The sequence below is a fragment of the Leiobunum rupestre genome, chromosome 4, assembly GCF_980474605.1.
Source record: "Leiobunum rupestre chromosome 4, qqLeiRupe1.1.hap1, whole genome shotgun sequence".
Classification (NCBI taxonomy): Eukaryota; Metazoa; Arthropoda; class Arachnida; order Opiliones; family Sclerosomatidae; genus Leiobunum; species Leiobunum rupestre.
Window position 1 is genome coordinate 59,216,627 of NC_143387.1, and position 19,408 is coordinate 59,236,034.

A 19,408-nucleotide genomic window follows, 5' to 3' on the forward strand; every position below is an offset into this window, starting at 1 on the left:
TTGCCATTTTTTCCTAGCTCCTATAGTTTGGCCAGTAGCAGCGGTCAAAAGTGGACGAAACTTAGTGTAGTCTATTTGTTAAAAGAAGTCTCGGCCCATCGCTTAGCCACGGCCCACTGCGCATGCGCTCGCGTTCTCTCGCCCCATAGCGGCCCGCTCAAAGAATTTCAAATCCATGTATTGGCGCGAATCAAAAGTTTAGCGATTAGTGTCATCGTCGTCCGCCGGGAGCGCTTCGTCCCAACTCTAAAAACGCGTCTTTTTACAACCGATTTAACATCATACTCTATGGTGGGAAACTCAACAACTGATGAGTACGTGCTGCTAAAAAGTACCTAAATATTCTTAAAGCTAATTTTTTTCATTTTTATTTTGTAATTGAAAGTTATATTTCCATTTATAACTTAAAAAATTAGGTTTTAATTCAGTTTTTTTCAAATTGTTTAGCAAGAAAGTTATCCCTAGTTAGTTTTATTTACAACTTTTACCTTGTCTTGTAGCCATTTTTCCATACATATAACCAGAAATACATGAATTTCTGATATAACTATATAGTTTTCATTATCTTCTAAAGAAAATAAAATGTTTATTTAGGCGGAATTTGTTCATTTTTATTATAAACATGTTCTAAGATTTACATTGTTTGAAACCCTTTTAAGAATAAGTTCGAACATATATTTATATGGTTTCGAATTTCATTTATCAATAAGTCAATGGATTCACTAGATTATACAAACTATTGAAACGTAATAATACAGTTTACAGGTAATTAGAAATTAAATAATTTTTATTCAACAATTTAGTTACCCTTACTTAACTAGATTAAAATGCTTTTGCGTTCCTTATTGCAAATCTAAAAAAGTGATGAAATTCTGTGAGAAAGATGGCTGAAAATCATATCACATCACGTGATAATTACAAAATAAATGACACATCAGCATCAAGTGTAGTATGCAGTTTACACTTTAGTGACACAGATAAAGGTACAGAATTCATCTCTAACAGACAATTGTGGGGCTTGACATTTTCAAAGAACCTGCAAACAATTTGGTTATAAATGCACTGGCGTCTCTAGACCCTTGGGGGTGGGATATACTGACCTGAAATTAAAAATTAGTAGTCCCTCAAAAATGTAAATAATGTTTAGTCATTTTCTTGCCTCTTAAAATCAAGTAACCAAATTCAAACAAATATTAGATTTATTCATTAAACGAATCAAATTTCGAATTGGGATTTACTACTCTCCGCTCCTTGATTTAATTTAACTATCAGACAGAGGTGGTTTAAAATATCCAAAGCAGAAGTTTGTTTGATTATCTCAATTGTTTTCACCTTCATAGAGGGAGCGATTCCATATTTACGAGAAACTCCTGGAATTTGTAACAATTTGCCGAAGCTTTCTAAATGTCCTCTTTTACAGTGTGATTTCAATGACACTCATGCTTCAACTTCTGCAAAATTTATCTGTGACAAAATAATTCCACCTTTAGTTGATAATATAACACGGTTAAATTTCAGCTTGTTACGAGAAACTTAAAGAACTTAGTTTTAAGCCTCAAACGATAAAGTTTCTCCAAATGTGAAACGTCCAATACAACATTTAAGGCAGTCATTCCTGGAAACAGATAAATAATAACTTTGTTTAAACTTCTCCATATTATGGATTGTAAATATTTAAATAATAACTTACTTTCCATTTCCCAGTTATTAAAATATTTGCTATTGGCTTAGCTACAAGCGTTAATTGTGATTATCCAAGCAGTCTTTTTCATCGACGTGTTGTCAACTGTAACAGCTGACTCAGTAGCGAGAGGATCTGACATCTGGTGATTTTAAAATATTATTTTCGGCGGGAAAAACCAACGTAAAAATTTTGAAAAAGTGATTAAAACGTATAAAAAGAGTTGATTTACCTTTCATTTCCTTGAAAATGCCTATTAATTCTTAATCTTTTTCATAATAAATCGAAAAACAACATATCTCTGTAGGATTCAATGTTAAAGAGGGGTCAGATTATAGCGCTTCAGCCTACGTAGCGGCCACAAATGGCATTCTCTATTTTGGACTGATTGAGCGGGCCGCTATGGGGCGAGAGAACGCGAGCGCATGCGCAGTGGGCCGTGGCTTAGCGCTTTATATTTGCGCGTCGCTAGTCCGGTTTCACTATCGATAGAGGTTTCTTGCCGAAATTCCGGGTGCTTCCCAAAACCGAGCGTCGTATTTGGTTTCGTTCTGTTCGTACTACTTTCTGATCGCACGATGAACGAACTCAGTAGATAAATAGTTATTAGTTAAGTATTGAGTCTTTAACTGTCGTGTGACCGTGACTTTAACCGAGTATGTGCTGTATCGATAAATAAGTGTTTGATCTGTTGTTGAGTGACTGTTTCTTACCTATGAGCGAGTGTTGAATGTGGGATTCAACGAAACGGTTAATCATATATATTCTGATTTCTTTAGTATTTATTTTATTTTATTATTGCTTATAAAATATTGAATAATAAATAATTCCACGTACGAAAATTCATCGAATAATAAGTTGCGAGAAAAGAAATAATGAAGTAGAGGTGTAAAAATCTTGGCAAGAAAACTCTATTGATAGTGAGCCCGGACTAGCGACGCGCGAGCGTAGAGCGCTAACCGATGGGCCGTGACTCCTTTTAACAAATAGACTATACTAAGTTTTGTCCACTTTTGACCGCTGATACTGGACAAACTATAAGAGCTAGGGAAAAATGGCAAGAGACAATTTTCCTCCTTTGATCAAGCTTAGCAACATGTTTCATTTTGAAAAAAATCTGTCGAAAGCCAAATCCCATAGAAGAAGTGCGATGTCCTTTGTTTTATCTAGAATCCAAATATTGCGATTCGGTCTAGCATTTATATTCTGATTTTGAATAAAAACGTTTTATTTAATTATCATGTATTTGGATTCAATGGATTCTTTTTTTTCAGTGAGAAACTGAGAATAGTTAAGTAAAATTTTATTTCTTTTAATTACCTAAAATTTACAAAACTTTGATCCCCCGTAGAAATACTCACCCAAAAAGAGAAACAATAACAAAAAAATTATATCTGGAGGGTTCTTGTCTTTGAAAAAAATAGCCTTTTTTTCAACACTGGGGGATGACTTGGAGTTTTATCGGTTTGCACATGTCAGTTATTGAGAAACTAGTTGTATTGACATTTGATGAGGTTAAGGTCAAGTCAATATTGGAGTATGATGTAAGAAAGGACCAGATCATGGGGGAACATAACCAACTGCAAGTGATAATGGCTCGAGGGCTATTCTCAAGTTGGAAGCAACCAATATATCTAGGGTTAGATGAAAAAATGACTGCGTCAATTTTATACGAGGCTATTACAGAGTTAAATACAGCTGGCTTCACTGTGGTAGCATGCGTAAGTGATATGGGTGCAGGAAATCAAGGCTTATGGAAAGAGCTTGGTATTTCTGTTAACCAAACCTCGTTTCCAAATCCAGTAAACCCTCGAGAGCGTATTTATTGCTTAGCTGATGCGCCACATTTATTAAAGTTAATCCGAAACTGGTTTCTCGACAATGGGTTTAACCACAACCCATTACCAAAGAACCTGTGCTGTCATTATTTAAGCAAGATCAAAGTGAATTACGAAGTAGCCACAAAATAACCAAACTCCACTTAGAATATGAGGGAACTCAACGGTAAAATGTACGAATGGCCGCAGAACTGATGTCACATACAGTGGCTACAGCAATTAAAAGAATGAAATCAGGCGAGTTGGTAGAAAATACAGCGGACTTTTTAGAAGCTGTTAGCAGTGGTTAGACGTCATGAACAGCTACGTTAAAGATGATAAAATAATTACAAAAAGTGGATTTGGAACATGCTTAAATGAACAAACTGAAGTTTTAACCAACGAAGCAAGTTTTTCAGAAAGCCATCATAACTAGTATTGACTCTCTCTTAAATCTATACCACGAACTAAACCAAAAATACGGGATTAAATATATATTGACGCATCGCCAAAATCGGGACTGCTTAGAGAATTTCTTTTCTCAGCTACGCACACGAGGTGGTCTGGATGATCATCCGACTCCTCTTAATGCTCTCTATCGAATTCGGATGATCATTTTAGGAAAAAACCCAGGCATTGTGCAGACGAATACCAATACAGTAGCCAATTTACAAGACGAATATTTTGTAACCAACATTTTTAGAATTTCAGAAATTACTCCCGATGATATTGAAAATAGTGAATTCATAGACAATGTATTTGAAATAAATAATGAAAGTGCTATTGACTTTGGAAATGTATCAAACTCACCAATGATACGGAAAACTACCTATAGTTCGTCAAACAAAGATTACAACAAGAGGGTGGTAAAAACACAGGCAACTTTATGCTTTGAAACTAGCAAAACGGTTACGGAGTATGAAGAAAATGGACTCGAGTATTTGGCAGGTTGGGTGGCCAAGAAATTTCATAAGACTTTCCCAAACTTAGATCTGAAATGCCCAAATGATTCACAACTAGATCACTGCTATTCCACACCAACGTGGGTGTCGCAGTTAGGCTATGGTGGAATTACCAAACCATCGTACAGTTTCTTAAATGATGTTCGTTCTTTCGAGGGCGAATTTCTAAAATACCACGAAACTAATGAAACGGGTACAATTAGGCTTCGTAAAGATAACGGCATTGTAAATGCTGTGAGCGATTTAATTTTAACAAAGCAGTTCAAATATACAAAGGAACTGATTTTTGCTTATATTAAAATGAGGACCATTATAAGAATGAATTTCATAAATGAAATAAAAAAAAACAGAAAAAGATGAAGAAAATTACAACTTGATTTCTTGAAATTAGTTACGATTTAAGTCCAAACTTTCCTAATTTTTAGCGACATCCTTTTTAAAATAAATTGTTTGTAGCTGAAATCTAACCAGAGCTTCTTGGATGGAAAATAAGCTATTGTAATATTAATGATAACTATTACTTTTTAAAATAGCGTAAAGATGAGTTTTAATTAATATTGTGTTTGTCAATTGGCAAGAATAGACATTTATAGTTTATTAAATAATTCTATTTATTTATCCTGACATATTCACAGTTGCTTATTCTAGTTCTAACTTAGAACTCCTACCATCTAGATAGCCATCATCTTATAGCGCCATCTAGTAATATAAATCTATACAATATTACTGTCTCTTTAAAATTTTTGGTTTTTGCTTAAACAAGATAGTTAAATAATACAAATCTTAAATTTAACGGAATCTTGTTGGCTTCTGTATCTTGCGTGTTGGTCGTTGTGGACATTTCTCAGTTGGAGTCGGAACAATCGGAATCTGTTGAGATGATCTAATGCTTGCTTCCGGAGTTGGATTGATTCTTGGAGTCGACTGAGTGAGTCCTTGTGGTAAGAAATTTAAGCGCTGTTGAATAGTTCCGCACGTCTGGTTTCGTGGTCTCGATCCTGTCATTGGATGATTTTGCCAAGTCAGTCTCTGGTTTTGTTATATTGATCCAGTCCTTGAATGTGTAGTGGATATGTTCCGCGGAATGGCTGTTGGTACGGTTTTTAGCGGAGTCATTAGTGGTGGAACAACAGGAACTGTTGATCTAATTGTTTGTGGTAGCCAATTAAAAACCTTATTATTGTCATCTTCATTTCTTTCCTCTCTACTATCAAACTGAGGAGTTTGAGGTATGTTCTTGCCATCAGCATTAGGAATGATTGGTACATGTACAGGTTGGAGTCGCAAACGTAACTGATTTTGATGTCGTCGGGCAATGCCAAAAACCGTTTCAACTTCATACATCATTTTTCCTAGATGTTTCTTAATACGGCCAGTTCGCCATTTAGATACTCGTCCATAATTCTTGACATAAACTAAATCTTATATTTCTCCCGAACATCAACTCTGCTGGAGATTTCCCTGAGTTTAAAGGTGTGCGGCGATAACTCATTAATATGCGAGCTAGTCGCGTTTCCAAACTTCCTGATGGAAACTGTTCCAATCCAGCATTTAATATTTCAATTTCATCTGTAATTCCTCCAGAAATCTTCTTTAATTTGTTCTTTATTGTACGTACTGATCTCTCAGCTTGTCCATTGGACTGTGGATGGTATGGAGGAGTTGTCACGTGATTTATTCCATTAGACTTTACAAAGTTCTGGAATTCTTGGCTAGTGAAACTAGTTCCATTATCTGTCACTAAAGTGAGAATGATACCAAAACGTGCAATATGGTTGCGTAAACAGTTCGTAACAGCGTCGGTTGAAGTCGAGTGCGTTACATCCACTTCTATCCACTTGCTGTAAGAATCAACAACAATTGGCCCAGCAAAATCCGCGTGGACTCTTTGCCATGGTTGTTTACTTGCTGGCCATGCGTGAAAAACTGTGGGGGGAATCGGGGAACGTTCTTGACAAATAACACATCTTTTTACAAAATCTTCAATGTCGTGATCAATTCCACGCCACCATAAACGAGAACGAGCCAAAGATTTCATTTTCACGATACCCTGGTAGGTCTCATGGAGTTCGTTTAAAATCTGTGGTTAACAAGATTGTGGAATTACGATGCGATTTCCCAAAAATAACACGTTGTTAAAGTTTGAGAGTTCATTTTGTCTTTTTCGATAAACTTCCAGATCTCCTTGTAGGTAGTTGTAGGCCATCCTTGTCTCATATGATGCAGTACTTGGTTCAAAATAGGATCCAATGTGGTAAAATTTGTCCAATTTCTGACTGGTGATAGGACTCTCATCAATGCTCTTCAGCAACAATACATACTCGGCTGGTACCGGAGTTTTTGTGGCTGTGTGAGGTAATGGTAATCTACTTAAGGCATCAGCGTTCTGGTTTAAAGAACCATTTTTTAATTTTAGGGTCATTCCATGACAAAACGCCTGCCACAGAACACCCGACCCCTTTCGATTTTGCCCAAATTTTGTATACAGGGTTTTTTGGGCCTAGGAAAACGATTTTGACAGTTTCATAACGATCGGTTCAGCCGTTTACGAGATACAGCATACGCGTTTTTTCAAAAGTACGCCTTGACCCCCTAAATGTTTTCTACTATATCTTAAGACATAATTATCGCAAAATCACATGTAATACCTCATTTTAAAGAAAATGCGCACCCTAATATGAATATTTAATCAGAGTTGTCATTTGACGTAAATGTCATTAAAATCTGGGCCTTTAAATAATTTGACCTTTGACCTTGCCCAGACACCTCAGTCGTAGGTCAACGATTTTAGCATTTTTAAAATTCTCACTATCGAATACATAATAATCACTCAAAATCTCAAAGTAATATTTGTAGTTTTCGAGATATTAATTTTTGAAATTTACCCCTCAAATTAATGAAAATGCTATTTTATACACGAAACTAGTTGACCTACTAAATAAATTAAAAATATTATTATTTTGGTAATTTTGAGTTTAGAATATCAAATACACTTAATTCTTAATTTAAGTTGAGTTATTTACATATTATTTTTAGTTTTGCATGTTATCTGTAGACAGAAGACATCACTAAATTGCTTGTCCTTAGTATAGTCTGGCGTTCAATATTATTGTAGCGTATCTTACTGCACCCTAAAATGGAAATGTGCTAGATATCTCAAGAAAACCCAATATTGCTCTTAGTCATATCGATTACGTTTTTAATAACGTAAAAATGTTTTAATATCTTTTTAATATATAATAGTTATAATTGAGTAGTTAAATATATTAACAGCGATAATTGAGTAGCGAAATAGAATTTATTTAACTGTATATTCTCGAACAAAGCCCTGAAATGGATCGAAATTGTTCGTTTTGGAGAGACAGTAGTAAATGTCATTTGCAAACACTTTCGAAAACAGTTGGTATCAACAACCATCTGTCCGAGGATGACAAATTAGTTCTTAGCAGCCGAACAGCTATACCTATGTCCAAAATAAGAAACATATGTCGTCACCATGAAGAACTTTTTATGAAAAGGTATTCAACGAGTCAAAAGAAGTGTATGAATCCTTTTGGGACTCACGACGCTGAAAGAAAGAGTGGACTAAAAACTATTTCATTGGATTTGTTCAAAAAATTAAAGTTACGAGGAATTGAAGTTATCGCTGGAAATAAGTTGTGCATCCAGTGTTTTATGTCTGCTGGAAAAAAAGTAAAGGATGAACTCCAAATACAGTTGGACGTTTCAGAAGTTCACACTGCACAAGAATCACAAGAAAGCGATTCTTTTTCATTTAGTCAACCTTGTTCATCGGGAGATGCGACGCAAGACGACAAAGCTATAGCTTTAGTGGCAGTTAACGAAACTCTAATAAACTTGGGAGAATCTCTTGTTAAAAGAAGTAAGAAATATATTCAATTTGAAAGAATTTATATATGTATACATATATAAATACATATATTTTTTAACTTTTGTACAGAAGGTTTGTCATCTCGCCAAAAAACAATTCTAAGCAGGACTAAGTTAAACGCTGTGAACAATTCATTGAAACGCAAATTAGAAGAGTCAATGGAAATTTCTCTTGATGAAACAGACGATAATATGGTTACGGACGATGTTTTTAGAAAGCTCGAAGAACATCGATTATATGAGAATATTTTGAATGAACTGAGAGAGAAATTCAATAACTCCAAGACAACATACGGCGAAAAGCTTCAGATCCTGACCTTGTCACCATTTGGAATACAACGCACAATGGAGGAATTTGGAGCACCAGAATACATGGTCAAACGAAGCAGGAATCTTAAATCTAGTCAAGGAATTCTTTCGCTACCAGAGAAACAATCGAAGGGATTAATATTGACCGAAGACGTTAAATCAAAGGTCGTTGAATTTTACGAAAATGACGATAACAGTCGTATGACACCTGGACAAAAGGAGTTTGTGTCAGTTAGAAACCACGAGACAGGTCAAAAAGAACATCATCAAAAGAGGCTTGTACTGCTGAACCTGAGAGAGCTCTATAACAAATTCAAGGAAGAGCATGATTTGACGTTAGGATTTTCGTCATTTTGTTATCTACGACCACCTTGGTGTGTATTAGCAGGTTCGTCAGGTACACATTCAGTGTGTGTCTGCACCTATCACCAAAATGTCAAGCTAATGATATCAGCTCTACCGTCTCCTTGTCCTTTAAAATGTGATATCGATTTCATGGCGCTCACCGTGTGTGACACTCAAAACAGGAATTGTATGATGAGGGTGTGCAAGGACTGTCCTGGGAAAAATGGTCTACTTGAAAATGAATATTTAACGAACCTTTTAGAAGATTTTGAAAATATAAAGTTCATGCAATGGGTGACAACTGACAGCACAAAGCTCATGACCTTGAGCGAGAGTGTTGAAAACTTTTTCGACTCTTTGGCCATTAAACTACTTGAACTAACGCGTCATCATTACACATCTAAGTCGCAATCTAATTATCTTAAAAACCTAAAAAAAACTCTAAAACCTGGTGACGTAATTGTTCTCGGTGATTTTGCGGAGAACTATTCCTTCGTAATTCAAGACGAAGCACAAGGGTTCCATTGGGACAATTCTCAAGCGACAGTGCATCCCTTCGTAATCTACTTCAGGGTAGTCGAAAACGGAGAACTTAACCACTTAAATTTTTGTATTATCAGTGATACCAGAACACATACAACCAATACTGTTCACAGTTTTTTAACTTATCTAATTCCAAATATAAAAACACATGTTCCTAATGTTAGAAAGCTAATTTATTTTACGGATGGATGTGCTGGACAGTATAAAAACAAATACAACTTTTCTAATCTCTGTTGCCACAAACAAGATTTTGGTTTGGACGCTGAATGGCATTTTTTTGCCACATCTCATGGCAAGGGACCTTGTGACGGAATTGGCGGAACAGTGAAGCGTAAAACAGCAAGAGTCAGTCTTCAGCGACCAGTGACTGGACAGATTTTGACTCCAACAGATATGTTTAATTTCTGCCTATCAAACTTCGAAAATATCAAGCTCATCTATGTTAAAAACGAAGAAATTGAGCGACAAAAGGAACTTTTAAAAGAAAGGTTTTCTAAAGCCATAACAGTAAAAGGAACTCGAGGGTTTCATAAATTCGTTCCGAAATCGTTAAATGAAATCATGGTTTCTCCGTTATCTAATGACGATTCGCTAACCACAGTTAAGGTTTCGACTTTAGAATTGTCAGATACTCGAAATCAAGAGGCTGAAAACTTTAAAGTGGGAAATTTGGTAGCCAGCGTCTACAAAGGCCAACTTTACGTTGGATTAATTGAGGAAGTATCAGAAGAGTTTGGAGACTTCTTTGTAAACTTTTTGCGTCCCCCTGGTATTTCGGACAAATACACATGGCCCAGAAGGATCGATAGCAGTTGGGTGTCAAGTGAAAATGTTCTATGTGCAATTGAAATTCTTGTAGGTTTACCAAATTCGAAAGGCTATCAAATCAAAGAACACGATAAAAATAAAATTACCAAAGCCTTTTCCATGTATAAAGAAGTTTAAGCTGTTTTGTGTAAATAAAAAATTAATTGGTGTGTAAACTATAAAAATAAATGGTTTTGGTATTTCATTTTGTGTGTGGTGGGGTAAATTTCAAAAATTAATATCTCGAAAACTACAAATATTACTTTGAGATTTTGAGTGATTATTATGTATTCGATAGTGGGAATTTTAAAAATGCTACAATCGTTGACCTACGACTGAGGTGTCTGGGCAAGGTCAAAGGTCAAATTATTTAAAGGCCCAGATTTTAATGACATTTACGTCAAATGACAACTCTGATTAAATATTCATATTAGGGTGCGCATTGTCTTTAAAATGAGGTATTACAAACTACGGGACGCAAAAGCTATTGGACGTTCTTCTTTGTCACCATTTGAATCTGCAACCATATGAGATATGACGGCTCCTAATCCATACGGAGAAGCATCACAAGAAAGAAAAACTTCTTTATCAATGTCATAATGCACAAGCATTTTTGAGTTTTTCATGGATGTCTTTGCTTGTTGAAAAGCTCTCTTTTCTTTTTCTCCCCATACCCATGGTGTATCCTTGTGTAAGAGCTTGTGAAGAGGTGCTAGAGTCGATGAATGGTTTGGTAAAAATCGTCCGTAGTAATTGATCATTCCCAAAAAGGAGCGTAAAGTCTCAATGTTTTCTGGTGCTGGTGCTTGCATAATCTCTTCCATTTTGGAATTCAACGGGTGAAGTCCTTCAGCATCTAAACGATGTCCCAGAAATTCGATTTCTTTCACGAAAAAATGACATTTCTCTCTTCTTAACTTCAAATTATTTTTCCCTATAATTGACAAGAATTCTTCAATTTGCTGGTAGTGGTCCTCTTCAGTTGGAGCAGCAAATAAAATATCATCTTGGAAAGGCGATGTTTTTTCCATCTCTTGCAAAACCATTTCCATATGGCGTTGAAAAATCGCGGAAGCTGATGATATACCAAAGGGTAAGCGTTTATATTGATAAAGCCCCTTTGATGTATTTATTGTAGTCAATTCTCGGGATTCGTTGTCCAGTGGAATTTGATTATACGCATCGCGTAAATCAATTTTGGTGAAATATTTGCAATTTGCGAATTTCGAAAAAATATCCTGGGCTCTGGGCAGTGGAAAAACTTCAGTGTTGAGATTAGGATTCGTCGTAGACTTGTATTCTCCACAAATTCGTAACGATCCATTCGGTTTTACTACTGTTACAATAGGCGAAGCGTACTTGGAAAAGGGAACTCTTTCGATGATGTCGTCTTTTTCTAGTCGTTCTAGCTCAGCTTCAACTTTCTCAGTCATGGAGTATGGTACTGTTCTTGCCTTACAGTATTTTGGAATTGCGTCAGATTTTACATATAAATGCGCTTCCACACCCTTCAATTTCCCTAAACCCGGACTAAAAACTTTCTCATGGTCTTTAAGAATTTGATCTAATTTGGAATCAATTTTATCAAGATGATTAACTTGGACTTCATTTATTGACGGTAAAATCTGCAGACTCTAATATAACCACTTTCTACCACAGAAGTTTGGACCTTCATCTTTAACAAGTAGGATTGGCAATTTAACTTCCCTTGCATTGAACTTTCACATTCGCGCTACCAATAACGTTTACGGTATTGCCAGTGTAGGAGCGTAAAGTCTTGGTGAAATTCTTGATAATTCCCTTATTAGGAATTTTGTGAAATTCATCTATGTTTATCATAGTATGCCCTGATCCAGTATCAACTTCAAATTTAACTCTTTTTCCATTGACGTTGCATGTGATGATATCGGGTGGTGGAGTCGGAGTATCCAATTCTTCCATTACATCTCTTATAGTGCAGACAGGAAAATCATATTCTTTGGAATTGGATTTATCGTAATTTGTTATGTGTGCACGACTCTGAGGTCTTTGCTGTGAGACCGCATTCATTTTTGGTTTGTATGGAACATTTGCTTGACATGCTTTGGCAATATGTCCGATCTTCTCACATTTGAAACACTTTTCATTTAAAAAGAAACATTCGTTGCTTTTATGATTCTTGGCAGTGCAACGGTTACATTGATTAGGGTTAGGGACATATTTTGCAGTCGACTGTTGCTGTGGAATTTTTGGTTTTTTATCTGGATTTCTCTTTGGATTATTATCTTTGCTTCTCTGTTTGTTAGATATGTAGTGTGCATTAGAAGCGGAGTCTTGTTCTCCGTTCGTTGTCTTCATTTGATGTGAATTCTTAGTTGCTGTTTCCATAGCTTGTACAATCTTAATCGCATCAGCCAAAGTAAGAGTATCATCTTCCGCAAGTAATCGTTTCTGCATTTGGACATCATTTATGCCACAGACCAACCTATCTCTTATCATTTCATCAAGATTCACACCAAAAACGCAATGTTCTGATAATTTCCTGAGTTCAGAAATGTATACTGCAATCGTTTCTCCAGTCTTTCGATTTCGGTTGTTGAATTGCAATCTTTCTACAATCTTTGATGGTTTGGGATTGAAGTGATTATTCAATGTAGTTACCAATTCGTGCCTTATGCTTGTGGATTCTTTTACTGTTTTCCAATTTGCCTTTTCTCTTCTTTTTTGTAAATGAAAAAGTACCTCATCCGTCGCCATTTATTGTGTTTGTCAATTGGCAAGAATAGACATTTATAGTTTATTAAATAATTATATTTATTTATCCTGACATATTCACAGTTGCTTATTCTAGTTCTAACTTAGAACTCCTACCATCTAGATAGCCCTCATCTTATAGCGCCATCTAGTAATATAAATCTATACAATAATTAAATTTTATGTTAATGATCTCAAAGGCTTGTTAGTGAAAATCAGAAATGTATCATCGAGTATAATATTGAATAATATTGTGATATTAGATCTCAAAAGGTTCGTAATATTATTCAGGAATAAGTAGTTTTGTTACGAGTTTTTCTTGTGTGTTCAATAAGCTAGTGATCTCAATAATAGTATTAAATTTAATTTTGTTCCTTTAGTTAAGTCATTGTTTTGAAACTTCATGGGTATAAAATTGTCCTTTCATTATGTCATTGTTTTGTAACTTCATAGATACAGAAGTCTCAAAATATTGTGATATGTTAATTAAGAGTGATATCTCAAAGGCTCAATAGGAATATGTAGTTTTGTTAAGAGTTTCTTGGATGTTCAATAAGCTAGTGATATTAATGATCTAGAGAGTATACTATAAATTTTATTTTGTTTCTGTTTTTCAAAAGTGTCAAAATATTGTGATATTAACAGATATATATTAATTTCTGATATCAATGATCTCTAATACTCGACAATTCCCTATAAACGTTTGTAATCAAAATATAGTTTTATGAATAAAATTTGCAACTAAAAATTATTTGTATTATTAGAAATAATTATTTTCTATTTTAAAAAAATTAAATATGCAACATTATAGTATATTACAAAATATAATGCAATATATCGTACCTAACCAAAAAAACTAAAGTAAAATATATATTTAAATGTATAAAATTATAGTAAAATATATACATTAATACATATTATAAAAGACAGACCAGTTTAAGAATAGTTTAGGCCCCCTCACGCCTTCACCTTCCCGAAATAGTGGAGGCATATGACGTCACTACTGCGAGAGAAAAGCTTTACGCGAATTTTCCCCAGCGTAAGTTCTGTATGCGCCCCCGTTGATACTATAATATTTTCAACGTTACAATAAGTCTATTTAATAATTTTATTGCGTTTCCCTTCGCAACCTTTGGAGAATATTGGCTATTAAAATTTAGAAATTAATAATTAAATTTCTAGCGAAAATTTGGCTAGAAATAATTGTAGCTGAATAGTTCAACCGTTTCGCAAATTAGTGTTACCACTTGACAAAATTAATTTGCACACATAATTATATTAGAAACAATATCAACTTAATCTAATTCCACCAGTTATCGCTAGAGTACATAAAAAAGATTTAATTCTCAGATAAATACCGAGAGGCTGATAACTCACTGCAATCGGTGTACAAACTTGTAGCTTTAACGGTACTAAAGGGATTACGAAACTGGTTACAGAATTAGCATTGCCAAAGGCTTTACTCAATTTCATATGACTGTAATCGGTGTACAGAATTTTAGGAGGTGGTTAGCCCTTCGTTAAATACTGATACCAGTTTAAAACCGTGTATAATATCAACGGTCGACTCTATCATTGCCACCTGTATTATGAAAAGACCCTAGTTATTGGAGATGGGCATGAATCCATCCAATTTTCTTTTAAAAATGTGTTTTTAGTGGAGAGCGTTGTGCCATCTATTAATGCCAAAGGAAGCTAAAATTTAAAATAGCCAAAATGATAACGTCGTCAGAGAGCCAATTAGATAACTTATACTTTATTTAGTGGACTTTAAACTAAATTATACATCCCGTATAAAACGAATGTTTAAAATTACTGTTATTTATGTTATTGACCAATTTACAAACGATCCAATGAACGCGAGGGATACCAATTAGTACCGCCTTTTGATTTTGAAGCTAGCTACATCCATTGGAAAAAAGTTTCTTCATGTCGAGCCTCCACTTGCTTTAAAACCTTTCGAACAAAAACTAATATTTCTCGATAACGATAAATTTATAACATTTAAGATTATAAAATTTAATTAAATTATTTTATCTTCGTTTTCTTGTTTAGGAATAGTCTTTCATTAAAAAGGTAAAACACGTGTAAAAATATTGAAACCCTTTTCCGAAAAAAGTTACCTTTTTTCTTTCAGAGAACTTTATTTACTTTTAATTTCCATCTGTTAAGTAGTTTTACAAAATTTATTAAACATTCCCATAATTGCCGGCTAATCAATTTATAGCCAAATATGGCGGTTTTAGCCTACCTTTTCGATAATATTCTCCAAATTTTAAAACCCAACTTTCTCCAAAGATTGCGAAGGGAAACTTAAAGGGAATATAACCTCAGGTATTTGGTGTGGAACACCAACGTTTGCAGCTCTGGCCGCTCTTGCCTTTGGCTTTAAAAATGTTTGGCGCCACTGTACAGGGTAATTTGAAAAATTGAAGGGGTCTTCCATAAAGATTGCTTTGCGGGTTATATTCCCTTTAATAAAATTATTAAATTGACTAATTGTATTGTTTACTAATAAACTTTGAAACAATTGTAGTTATCTATACGCATCTCTCGGAATAAATTGTGTGTTAACATGCTCCAAAATGGCTTTTTCCAACCCTTAAACTAGTTGTAACTATTGTTTGAAATAACTTATGACTGTGAATTTTATTCCACGTCCTAAATTCGCTAAGATCTATCGAATGACACCAACGAAAACCCTGTGCGCCTTAAGAGAAAGTAACTTCACCGCTAGTGGTCACAGCTAAAAATTTTTGGTGCTGCATCACTTTCCATTATTTCCTTATTATAAAAATTTACATATTATTTGTAACGGACAATTTTGGAATTTTTGACAAAATTTGGGCTCTTTGAAACACTGTGTCAATGTGTCAGATTTTCCACTGTTGGCGTCCTCTAAACGGCCCCCTGAAGACTTAAGTTCCTCTTAACGTTCTCCAATGGAACGTACAAGGAGCTCGGGCGAGACTTCCAGACATTCTCCATCTCTTTGGGGAGCTACATCCTACCGTTATAGCTTTACAAGAAACTTTCCCCTCGCCTTCTGCCACCATCAACCTCCACTTCGGCTTTTACAATGTATTTCGGGCGGACCATCAAACTTTCCCTCCTCCGGCGAAAGGGGACCGCGGTGGGGTGGCGGTCCTGGTTAATAAGACTGTTCAGGCGATTCGACTGCCACCTCTAGTTTGCGATGGCGTTGAATCCCTAGCTTTAAAACTTCTCTTCCCTTTGGGGTGGATCACGCTCTTCAACATTTACGACCCCAAGGGTAAGGCACCCAAAGAATTTTTCGATCAGCTTATTCGTGGCGTGGACACTCCAGTTATAGTTCTTGGGGACTTTAACTGCCTTTGGGGAAGCAATAAAACAGACGCCGTGGGCCGCCGCTTTCAAGCTTGGCTAGAGGACAATGACCACATGGTCCTTCTTAATTCGGGTGAAAGCACCCGACGCCCGTGTGAGGGCACGGAAGGTGTGCTCGATCTTGCTTACGCTAACGAGATATAGCCTTACACCTCCCTTGGACAGTTCTGAACAGAGGAACCAGTGACCACCTCGAAGTATTACTCGGAAAAGATAGCAGGGATTCATTCCCGTCCCTAAGGGGCCCAGCTTTCTGGAAATATAAAGAGGCGGATTGGTAGCGTTTTCGCATCAACCTGGATGCCTCCCTGGGCGAAGGGCCCTTAACGGTCGAATCGGCGGATTGTCTCCTCTACCAGGTGGCGTCAGAAACGATCCCCACTACAAAGGGGGGTGGAGCCTCAACCCTTCGCCCCCCTCCTTGGTGGGGCTCCTCTTGTGCGGCCAAAGCCAAGACTGTCCAAGCAGCTCGTAGAAAGGCTCAGCGCTCAGGGTTCTCTCTTGATCAGATTTCCTACAAGAAAGAACGAGCTCTTTTTAAACGCCTCATCAAGGTTAAAAAAAGGACAGTTGGAGACAGTACTGTGGAAGGCTTCACGCTCACACTCCTCTGACGCAAGTGTGGTCTCAGTTTCGCTGGCACAAGACGGGGTCCTTACCTCGTAAACTTATCACCCTTATAAATGGCGCTGACTTCCTTACGGACCAGAAAGAAGTCGCGGAGGTTCTGGCTTTGACTGCCTGCTCTGACATTCATCCTCCTCCGGCGCTTCGTCCTGACCAGGAGTATATCTCGGCTTCAAATTCAAATTCAAAATTTTTTATTTAGTAAATATTTTTATAGTATACAAATGTAGAGCTAAGTCATCTAGCGACTTGTAAGCCCTTGGGGTTGTTGATAATTAACAAATCAAAACAATTATAAAATTAAATAATGTAAAAAAAAATTAAAATAAAATAAAACCAATTTCGGAACATTGATAAACATTTTACGATATAAAGTTACACAATTTAATTTTGTTTCAATTTGTAAAAGGATTTCTAATTAACTCTTATTATTTTTAGCAATCATGTTAAGGAATTTAAGAAGATTCATTTATGAAATTAAGGAGTTACGTTTTAAACATTTAGCATAGGATTATGTAAATCACACTCACTTTTTAAATACAATTCCTTTAGTTTTTTTTAAATGAGTGTTCTTTCTCGTTTACATGCAGTTTTTCTAGTACATAGTTCATTTGCTTTATTCCATTATACATTAATGACGTTATTTTTTTACTAGTTCTACATTTTGGAAGTTTAAAGAGGTTTTTAGATCTTGTATTAAAATACTTTTAATATCGACATTAACAAATTGTTTAGAACTACGATAATATTTATACAGGAATAATACAGAAAGGTAGTTAAATAATTTATATATATCCAGTATTTCATTTTTCGCGAATAATTGTTTTGTATGTGCTAAAAAAGGAGCTTTGTTTATGGAGCAAATTATACGTTTTTGTAAAGTATATAGTCGGGTGATATTATTGGAGGACGTATTGCCCCAAATACAGAAACCGTAACTTAGTTTTGAATGAAATAATGCATAATATAGGTCTTTAAGTGTTTTGTGGGAAAGAATACTTTTTTTTTGTATTACGCCTCATGTTTTCCTAAGTGCTTTGCATAGATTGTCTGTGTGTTCATTCCAGGTTAGATTTTGGTCAAATATAATTCCTAGATACTTGTACTTATTTACTCTCGTTAATTTAAAATTATCTATATAAATATCCGTTACGGGTTCTATTACCTTTCCCCGGTTACTAAAAATTAAATACTCAGTTTTGTTTAGGTTTAGATTTAAATTATTGGCTTTTAACCACATATAGATTTTATTAAGAAGACGATTAGTTTCGGAAATAACGATATTTAAGCATTTGCCCCCGCATAGTAAAAGAGTGTCATCTGCGTATAAAAATAGACCTTTTTTATCACCTCGGCTAAGTCATTAATATAGATATTAAAATTTATTTTAAATATATCCATGGAAAGATTTAAATAATTATTTTATAAAATGAAGAGACACGCAGGGCCGGACTTAGAGATCCTGGGCCCATAGGCAGATAAGGAGTCTGTTCCCCCTTTTCACGCGCTGCATTTACTCTTATCCCTGGAACTAGGCTGTGCCTGAATTTACCTGATTCAGCGTAGAAGTCTGAGCTCTACGGTTATATTACTAAATAAAAGCTCTTACCAATCATCGACTAAATATGCGATAAGTATGCCACATTGCGATTTAAGGCTGCGTCCGTAAACTGTCAGGCAGAAATTTTGGTAATTTTAAAACAAAATCTTCTACCTAGGAATTTCTCCAATATAAATTACGATTGATATTGTAGATTTATTCCTTCGAATACAGTTACTGGAGAGCCCCTTCCAAGGATGGGCCCCTAGACCACGGCCTAGGTTGGCCTAGGCTGAAATACGGCACTGGAGACACGCATGTAAAGAAATCTAATAACTAACTGAGCTTTCGGCCCGTAGGCCTTCGTCTAGTCCCCTTTACGCGTCGGCGCCAGCTTGTGCCCTCAAGAAACTGAATAAAGTTCAAAATGCGTAGAGCATACTAGCATAGCGCCGAACCAATTTTCAACGGCGGCAGCGGGAACGATATTTAGTTCGGCGGTGGCGTGGCGCGCCGATTTACAGAAAATAATCGGCGGCGTTGAAAAAAAATTGGCGGCATCGGCGCCTAAGGGGGAAAACTGCCCCCCCCCCCAGAAATAGCGCCAACCTTTTAATAGACCGCTAGAACTTAAACTGTTAAACACATTTAAAAAAAATACATGTTTAAATGAGATAATAGAGACTTTACGCGATTTTCTCTCTGGCATTTTCCAAGGCCATTCTAATATGACCCAAAGTAACAAATAAGTGTGACACTTATCGGAGTAATACGCGATGCTTAC

General features: G+C 35.8%; 2 protein-coding genes across 4 annotated transcripts in view; one reads left to right on the plus strand and one right to left on the minus strand.

The window, feature by feature from the left end:
- The window catches only part of LOC149948516 (serine/threonine-protein kinase Nek8-like), a 260,812-nt gene that overhangs the window by 54,578 nt on the left and 186,826 nt on the right, over positions 1–19,408 (plus strand). The window lies entirely within an intron of this gene.
- LOC149948518 (uncharacterized) lies at positions 12,054–13,091 on the minus strand. The gene has a single exon (XM_090171096.1). The coding sequence runs from the start codon at positions 13,089–13,091 to the stop codon at positions 12,054–12,056; it is 1,038 nt and encodes a 345-aa protein (XP_090027222.1).